The sequence below is a fragment of the Hyaena hyaena genome, unplaced genomic scaffold, assembly GCF_003009895.1.
Source record: "Hyaena hyaena isolate Hyena2069 unplaced genomic scaffold, ASM300989v1 scaffold_218, whole genome shotgun sequence".
Classification (NCBI taxonomy): Eukaryota; Metazoa; Chordata; class Mammalia; order Carnivora; family Hyaenidae; genus Hyaena; species Hyaena hyaena.
The window spans coordinates 398,093-407,687 of NW_024080851.1; the positions used below are offsets into that span (position 1 = coordinate 398,093).

The 9,595-nt window shown below is 46.5% G+C and overlaps 1 protein-coding gene across 2 annotated transcripts in view; it reads left to right on the forward strand.

Annotated features, from left to right (window-relative positions):
* EGFR (epidermal growth factor receptor) overlaps nt 1–5,303 on the forward strand; it is a 211,703-nt gene extending 206,400 nt beyond the window's left edge. For both annotated transcript variants that reach the window (XM_039242949.1, XM_039242951.1), the window contains 4 exons: nt 193–360; nt 756–803; nt 1,505–1,607; nt 2,511–5,303. In XM_039242949.1, coding sequence (XP_039098880.1) covers nt 193–360; nt 756–803; nt 1,505–1,607; nt 2,511–2,869 — 678 coding nt within the window. In that variant the 3' untranslated portion in view covers nt 2,870–5,303. The remainder of the gene's footprint in view (nt 1–192; nt 361–755; nt 804–1,504; nt 1,608–2,510) is intronic.
* Nucleotides 5,304–9,595: the final 4,292 nt, after the last annotated feature.

The window sequence follows — 9,595 nt, forward strand, 5'->3', positions numbered from 1 at the left end:
TTTTAGTATTTTAACGTCAGTAGGAGAGGGAAGGAAGCAGCTAGACTTCTGAGAACCAGGGTGATTTTATATAACGAAATTGGCGACCAAATAGGCATCCCTGTTTGTGACCACAGATCCCTACTCCCCCGGGCAGGAAGCAGACTAGCACCTCTCTGGGCCTCACTAACTGTCTCAAAATCTCTGCACCAGGGAGATGAGAGAATGCACCTGCCAAGCCCTACGGACTCCAATTTTTACCGCGCCCTGATGGACGAGGAGGACATGGAGGATGTTGTAGACGCTGACGAGTACCTCATCCCCCAGCAGGGCTTCTTCCACAGCCCCTCCACATCCCGGACCCCCCTCCTGAGTTCTCTGGTAGGCAACATCACTCGCGCTCGAGCTGTGTCCACTGGTTTGAATGACATGTTGAGGGAAAACGATGCCCCTCTGGTGGAACTTACATAGAGACAAAGAAGTAAATCTTAACCGAATGGTCAAGCCAACGTCAGAATGAACCAGTTACGTGTATTAATTATTTTATTGTGTTGCCACTACTGGATCATAACCTTTTTGGATCTACCAAGGACTGGAATTAAATCAGAACGAAGCCTAGTTTTCTCAAGCTACTGGGTGAAGACAAAATTAAGCACCGTTAATCATATCCCCTAAATGAGACCCACCATTCAGTGGAAATGGGAGAGAACAGGCAAGCGTACGCTATGCAGCTTTTTGGTTTTGTTGTTTATCTTTTGTTTGTTTAACTTTTTCAGAGTGCCACCAGCAACAATTCCACCGTGACTTGCATCGATAGAAATGGGGTACGTATGAACACCCAAGAAACCAGGATTACACCACAGCTCTGGATCATGGCTCCCTTCGACATAGAAAATGCCCGTCTTCACCCAACTGATCTTGATTTTTTCCTTCCTATGTCTCCTTCCTTTCTTCCCTGGGTGGTTTCTCTGACCCCTACCCTGAGGCCAGTAGTAGCTATGGCGTATGGCAGTGCTGCTCAGTGTGTGGTGGGTGAACTTGGGGCAGTGCCATCACCAGCAGTTTGTGAGAGATGCAAACTGTCCAGCCAGTGGCCTGGACCGACTAGAATAGGAATGCTGGGGGCAGAGCCAGCCATCTGTGTTTGAGCCGGTAGGTGATGCTGACGCTCGATCATATGAAGCCTTGATCCAGACCCATATTTACCAAGAGAGAAGCGACCGGCCACATGGGTCTACTTCAGTTTAAATTGGTGACCACACTGAAGAGAACAGATGACAGGACGTTTCCACCGTTGCCAAAAGCCCTGCTTCAGAGCACTGACCAGGTCCTTGCCACTCGCTCTGTAGTGTGCGGGCTGGCGGCACTGGCATCACCCAGGGGCTTGCCGGACATGCAGAGTCTCAGGCCCTCCCTGGAGCCTACTGAGTCAGAATCTGCATTTTACAAAATCTCAGGTGATTTTTATACACATTGAAGTCGGGGCAACACCGACCAGTAACCTTGCCTTATTCCCTCCCCTCAGAGCTGCCCCCTCAAGGAAGACAGCTTTTTGCAGCGGTACAGTTCAGACCCCACTGGCACCTTGATTGAGGACAACATGGATGACAGCTTCCTCCCAGCGCCTGGTGAGTGGCTAACCCCGGAAAGGGTCGTGCGGCTTCCCCGGGCAGCAGCGAATCCCCAGCCACTGGTGCCTGGAGTGTGTGCTTCCTTCAGGCTACCAGGCGTGGGGACTCTGGAAAATTCGCAGACACAGTGAGTGAGAGGCAGAGAAATACAAACCGACTGAGCACACGTGCGGGTCTTTGTGAGGAGTTCAAGCCACGTCCAAGTCGGAGATGTGCTTTTAGAGTCAGTCGGAATAATTTGAAGTCCTAGAATTCAAGTCCTCGAATCTGAAGCAAGCATCGAAGATGTGTGTATGCGTGTGTATGATTGTGTGTGTGTCAATGAGTGTGTGAGCACATGTGACAGTTTTGATCCTGGCTCCATTCTTGGCCTATGAAATATATTTTCAAAAATTTTTTAATGTTTATTTATTTTTGAGACAGAGCATGAGCAGGGGAGGGACAAAGAGAGAGGGAGACACAGAATCTGAAGCAGGCTGCTGGCTCTGAGCTATGAGCACAGAGCCCGACACGGGGCTCGAACCCACGAACCCTGAGATCGTGGTCTGAGCCAAAGTCAGACGCTTAACTGACTCAGCCACCCAGGCGCCTGAAATGTGTATTTTCTTAATCTGAGCTTTATCCCCAGATGTTCCATACCTTGTGCACACATACGCCTCAAGGCCAGCCATCCTTTTGCAGACTTTAAATTGGCAGGAGACAAACGTTTCCACCACTTTGAGCAATACAGAAAGGAACATCATTTATTTTGCAGCAACAGCCAGAGAGTCGTCCCTGCGGCTGTCCCTAAGCTTGGGCTCCTTGGGGAAGAATGTTGATGGATTCAGATCATCCAGCGGAATCGTGCTCGGGACGACGGCTTTGCTGATTACTTCACCTCTGATTTCTTTTCCATTCCAGAATACATAAACCAGTCCGTTCCCAAGAGGCCTGCAGGTTCTGTCCAGAATCCCGTGTATCACAATCAGCCTCTAAATCCAGCTCCTGGCAGAGACCCTCACTACCAGAATCCCCACAGCAACGCGGTGAGCAACCCAGAGTATCTCAACACCCACCCGACCTGTGTCAGCGGTGTGCTTGACAGCCCTGCGCTCTGGGCCCAGAAAGGCAGCCACCAGATTAGCCTGGACAACCCTGACTACCAGCAGGACTTTTTTCCCAAGGAAGCCAAGTCAAACGGCCTCTTTAAGGGGCCTGCGGCTGAAAATGCAGACTACCTGAGGGTAGCAGCACCCAGCAGTGAATTTATTGGAGCATGACCACGGAGGACAGCATTGGCCACAACAGTCCCCGATGTGTCAGCCCCTGGGTCAAACCACGGCAGCTACTCCAGTGCTGATAGTCATGCCCACGTCAACTCTTGGACTCATGGACTGGGTCCGCCATATTTGCTCCGATGGACCCATCGTTCTCCCAGGAGGTGCCCCCAACTTGGATGCACTTTGGGGAAGTCTCTGGGACATTCCTTTGTTTTCAAACTGTGAGGCCTCCTCAAAAAGGCGTCCAGCAAGAATACCGTCTCTTTGAGCAGAAGTTCGCCTTGCAGGGAGATACATCTGAGGAAGACACCTGTATAAGGAGTTTTATTGCTTGGGGGCCCTTGGGGTTTTTCATTGTCATTGTTGATGTTGTTGTTAATGGGTGTTTCCATGAGGAAGAAGCTTGCCCGTGACAACTTGCTGCTCTGAGTTGATCCGGGCCCAACTGTGACCAAGTAGCCAGGGTCGGCGTCTTCCAGCTAACATTTGATTCCACTGACTCTGCTCTGTGATTCTTCCACTGCAAGACAATTAACAAAACTAGAAGTGCTCTATGTCCTGAGCAGGACTTACTGGTACTGTATCAAATCATAGCAGGTACGAGAGGATAAAGCCACTCTGAACCCTTCCTGACTGGAGAAGAAATGGCGGGGGGAGAACTCTTCTTCGGACTTCTTTTTATACAAGTTCCTTCACGGTACTTACTCTCCATTGGTTGTCCAGTGTTTTCTAGTTAGAAGTATTAGACTTACTTGTTTCTTTTCCATTCCACTGAAACCCAGTATGCATTCCCAGTCAGTAAGAGGAGATGGTACATCAAACCATATCCAGATTAGCTCATATTTAGACCAGTAGCCTTCAGTCAAGGTGGAACAATAATGCAAAAGCTCACACAAGAACATGGCTCTGAGATTTGAGTCTCAGAGGAAATACATCAAGTCCCTTAGGGGTCAAGGAGTGGGAGTATATCAGGACACTGTAGAGGTAAAGCCATGCCTAAAACATGTTTAGCCTCCCACCCCCATGCCCCACTATCAGATTAGGCTACTTACAGGAGATAATTTTCTTTTTATGTCACTTTAGAAGATTTTTGCTCAAAGGGTACTTTTTTCCTCTCTGGTGAGCTGCCCCCAAAGCCCCTCGTCGCTCTTCGGGGAATGAAGGGACCCAGGCTCTGGGGCCCTATGCAGGAGCATACTTCAGCCCTCGCCGCTGGGGGGCGCACTTTATAGGTGAAAATAAAGATGACATTATATATAGAGGAATGAAAGTGGTAAAGATGAAATCAGAGTTTGAAATTGCTGACAACGCCTTAACAACATCTACGGGTATTTTAGAAAAAAAAAAAGTTCCCCCTTAAGACAATTACCCTGTTATTGGAAGACGCAGTGAATTTAGGACGCGACGTATTTTTCCAACCTGTGTCCCGGCAGTCTGATCAGTTCACGGCAGTGCTTCGTGCATGGTGTTTTAACCACTCTTAGTCAACATCCAGCTTATCAAGGGAAGAATGTTGCAGACAGTATTTCCGGCCAACAGATGTGTTCAGCCACACACACACACACACACACACACACACACACAATTGTCCTTTTGCTGTTAAATTATTGACTCTCCAGTCCTGGCCGCACAGCTTTGTTACCAAAATATTGATCTTGTCCCAATGGTATTCAATACTCTGAAGCAAGTATCCCGGCCCAGCGTAAGCACTCAAGATATAATAAAAATAAATAAAACATAATCCCTGATTCCAAGAAAGTCACAATTTAGCCCAGGTAATTGACTCATACATGCCAACCTTAAAGCAACATGATGGATGCCAGGCAAGATAGGTCATCCGAGCACAGATAGCACAGAGTAGGGGATAGTGGATGGATCCTTCTGGGGGGACCTGGAAGGCTCCTCGGGGACAGAGTGGTGGAGCTGCGCCAAAACATGACCAGGGTCTTAGCTACAGGGGAAATGGGAAGTATGTTCCCAACAGAGGAAAACTTGACCAAGAAAGCATTGGCCAGAGGAACCACTAATGACGTGAGGGAAAGGCTGCCATAGGTCGTGTTTCCAAGCTGTCCCTTTAAGCCTGGGGACTAGCCGGTAGCTTTCCCCAAGTGCCCTACACGTGGGTCCTTCTGGGAAGCTGAAAATGATTCGTGAAAAGATTAAACATCGTTCTAAGAATCTAAAATTCTGTGCCATTGTCTGTAAACCACTTTTGTTACTTATTCACCTCAGAACATAAATATTTTGGTCAGAAGTTTGTTCAGCCCCAGGGAATGGAATGATGCGCATTTTGTTACCACTTACTCGTCTAGAAGCGAGTGACTGATGAGAGGAGCAACTGAATGTGTCAGTCCGACGGCAGCAGTTAAATCCTAGTATTTTTGTAATTTGCAATATTTTACTATAACATAATAAAACAGCAAAAACTATTCAAGCTTTTTCTTTTTTGTAGTTCAGTTTTCCTGCACCACATAGAGTTGCTCAGTTCTCTTCATTGTAGGACTGCGTTTTCCCAGAATGTCCTCACTATGGCCCATCAGGGAGGTGCGAAGGGGGCGTGTAGATGCTTCAGAGCCTGGGAATGCAGAGCCCGAGTCAAGGGCTCCGGCCATCACTGTGGGCAGACTAGGAGAGGACTCCCCACAGCACCAGTATCTCCAGTTCGTGGCCCTGATTGGCCAGGCTTCAAAGCTTCTGCACTGTCTCTTCAGTTGCTCCTTGTTGACACTGGGTTCGAAGACCCAAGAGAGAGCCTGTTCCTTCCTCAGTCAGTTCCTGGAGAACGTTCCCCATGGCCCCACCTCAGATCTGGCCTTTGGAAACAGTTTAGCGAAAAGGAATAGCTGGAAGCGAACACTTACACTGGGCCGGGGTCCTCACACGTCTTGTATAGACTTTAAGGGGTCCCTGCAGTCATACTCTATGAAAAATGCTCCATCACCTCACAAAGTAAAAACGATGAATCTTCCAAGTTCCAGATTTGCCGAGTCCCGGTTGTCACTGGTTTTATAACCAGGAGCACTGTGGAGGCACCGTAATGCTTCCCCATTAATAACAAGGCTTAGGTATTTGTTGAAAGAGCTTCATTTAGGCCTGAAAGATTCTGACTTAATTTGGCTCAGGTGCAGCCTGGGCGTCTCAGAGCTTCCTCAGGTTATTCTGATGAGCACCAAAGGTTTGGCAACCACTGGTATAAAGGAAAGGACTATGGGGAGACCTGACCCTTGGCTGGGGGCATCCTGCTGGCCCGTTGCACGCTTGCCGGACCTCAGGTTATGCAAGCAGGGCTGAAGCTGTTGGGTTATGGTGACTCGCAGATCTCACCCTTGCTGCCAACCAGAAGCATCTGGTGAGCTTAAAAAGAAGGGGCAGGGTCCCCGCAGACCATTGTAAGTGGACTCTCGGGGCCTCCCCATGTGATCCCAGTGGGCAAGCAGAGTTGAAACCCTCATCTCTAAGATGACCTGCAGATGTCTATACCATGCCCCCAAGTCAAGGCAGAATTAGAAAAGCCTGAGTCAGGTAAAGGGAGGTGGTTGAGTCCTTAGTATTCCTGAGACTTGGCTGCTAGTGACCATTCCAAAGCCTCTAATTCTTGGTCACCAGCAGCTTACCCTAAAAGTGGCAAATACCCAAATCAGAGCCTCAATAAAGCTCTGAAACCACTCGCGTTTTCTAAGAAGTTAGAAAAATCAGCCTCTTCTGCAGGGAACAAGGTGTTCGCTCCAAGTGACAGCTGGTGGAATTGCCCTCGACCGCCTACTTTGCATTTCTTTCTTTTGATAAGTGAACGTTTTTATTACAACCTAATGATCTGTTTATAGACCCTTGCCCAGGGGCTGTAAAACCTTACTGAAAATAAATCCCTGCCTCTATTACCAGCCCCACCTTGTCATATCAGGGGCATACATTTTTGTGCTCTGAAAGACACCTTCAGATAGGGTTTGTAAATGTTAGTCTATTTTTGTAACTTGTTTGAAGACGATCTGCCTCTCATGTAGCACTGAACTATGTAAGGTAGGTTTTTAGAACAACTCATTTTTCTACTAAAAGTTAGGAAGAGTGAAACAGAATCAAAATTGGAAACTGAAATCTTTGTTTGAAGGGATTTAATTTATAATTTAAGCAAGGGAATTCTCTTCCTTATAAAAAGGCACAGCCTCATTTCAGAGCTAAGTTAGGTCATTGTCCTGATAAAGAGGAATCATGCTTTTTATATTTATAAAATGAGAAAAGGTAAAAAGCACACATGGTTTAGTCTTCCTCTAACACAGGCTCTCTCAGTGTTAGAGGAAAAGAATGACTTTGTAATCGCTATCACCAATGCAACCAACTGCAAGCTACACCCTATTCAACTGCCAGCATGATCCTGTTGATGTAAAAAAAAAAAAAAAAAAGCAATAATATAGCACTTTGTTGGCTTATATATACTAATCTGACTTTGATACAAATTATTCTATTTTTATATTTACACTTGATATGCACTTACCAATAGGCTAGACATATCTGCTAAGCCCTAATAATGTACAGCATGTTTTGGTTACTCAGTACGGTGGTGAAGTCCATGTTTCTTTCCCAAGCCTTCTCATCACCCAACCTGCCCATCCCAGAAAAAGTGTTCTCAGTCCCTGGCTGCACATTGAACCTTGGGGAGCTTTTGAAACTAGTAAGGTCCAGCCACACCTCAGACCAATTCGATACAAATCTGTATGGGTGAAATCCAGGCATCCGTGCTTTTGAAAACTCCTAAGGGTCATTCTGATGGGCAGCCAGGTTGAGAATCACCAATCTAGGTGCCTGGACAACTCAATGCTTCAAGGACCTCAGTGCCCGTTGCTGGGGAACAGGACTATGGGTGGATGGAGGCTCCATGACAAGCTGCCCAAGCACTAGAAGGGCGAGGTTAACCAATTGATGAAAAGGGAAGGAAATATGGAACAGATACCTGTTTCCATTTCCCCTATTAAAGGTGGGCCGGTGGTATAATCAAGATAGGGAGCATGCTTGCTGCTGGTCCAACCAACATGGCACCCGCCCACCGTAACCAAGTAACCTTTATTTCCCCGGAAAGAAGAAAACATTGACATATCAGTTATGCTGTAAAGGGGAGACACAAAGAAGATTGTGTAAGTAGCTGAAAGGCTTTTACAAAAACAAGAGTTCAAGAAAAGGACTCTTGCTTTAAGAAACACTTTTCTATATTTTTCATAAATTGCATCTGGGGGAAAAAAACTGAAGCAATCGGGATTGTTTTCTCTTCATGGTTAAAGCTTCATGGCCATGGTATGTCCTCCAAGGTCACAGGTCTGTCCTGTCTGCCGACAGAAGTTCTTACTATGCACCTCCACTCTATTGCCTAGCATATAACACTTCAAGGGAAAGCATAAATATATTTTTCTTAGGTGCATTTAAGTATTGTTATTTTTAAAGCCTTTTGACCTGATTTGGTTACAAAATAAGCTTATACTGTAGCACCATCTCTTGGAAATGAAGAGATTCCTTAGATCTGATGCCTGATAATCAGGGTGAGCATGTCTGGTTCTCAACAGAAAGCAATACCTTCATTTCTGAAACAAGCACCCAATAGCTTTATGGCTTCTATATACGGTACATCTTAACAATGTAAAGTTTTGCTGTGATGAAAGCAATATGTGTACAAATGGAAAGCAAGATTCTCTTTCATGTGGTTTACACTGTTGATCAGAACATGTGGATTGTATATGGAGTATTAAAAAATTAGATGTATATTGTTCATTGTTCTTGACTTATAAGTACCTTATAAATAATAATATTGTATCCTTTGTTAACAATGCAGTGTTGACAGTAGTTATTAACCATTTCTGACCTACTGTAGATGTTCTTTCCTGATAACTTTTTTCAATTACTTAATAAACTCTATTTTCAGAGCGGTCTTAACTTCAAACACTGAACAAGTGAGCAGAAAGTACAGAGGGTTCCCATAGCCTCCCTGCCCCCACTCCAGCCTCCACGCTCTCCCGTCCACACCCAAGTGGCCTGGGAACTTTTTAATGTTTGGAGGTTTCCCGTGTGTGACTGGGGCTCCTCAGTGCCGTGCTGCATGCCAGCAGCGTGCATTCTGACCGGGGTCGGTAGCGTCTTGGCACTTGCTGCTCGGATCTCCCCTCCCCTGATTTCCTTCATTGCAGAGAAACACACAGCCAAGAGGGGAATTCCTTTATTTTATTTTTATGTTTTTATGCATATAATTTATTGTCCAATTGGCTTCCATACAACACCCGGTGCTCATCCCAAGAAGTGCCCTCCTCCATGCCCATCACCCATTTTCCCGAGAGGGAATTCCCTGATGTACGAGACTTTTCTATGGCAGGCACCAAAGCCAACAGAAGTTTTGTTGTGATTCTGCTAAATCCCAAACGCTAGAAGCCTGAGGAATGAAGAAGGCAGACGCTTGTGTGAGGGCACCCCCCTCCCCATTCCGGGCTGCACAGCTTACACCTTACCATCTGCCTCCCCTACATCTGAGGGCTTTCTCAGTCCATGAGGACTCTGCGAGGCAGAAACACTTACATCCTATGCTTCCCATGAGCCAAGAAAGTAACTCCTAGCACGGAAGGAAATTGTTCTGCCAAGGTTGAGGTAAAAGTTCTGTAAGAACCTAGTTCTCCAGCTAAGTACTTGAGCACGTAAGGGAATAAGCAGTTTTCTCATGTGTACTGACCACAGGGTGAGAGTCGGGGGAGGGGG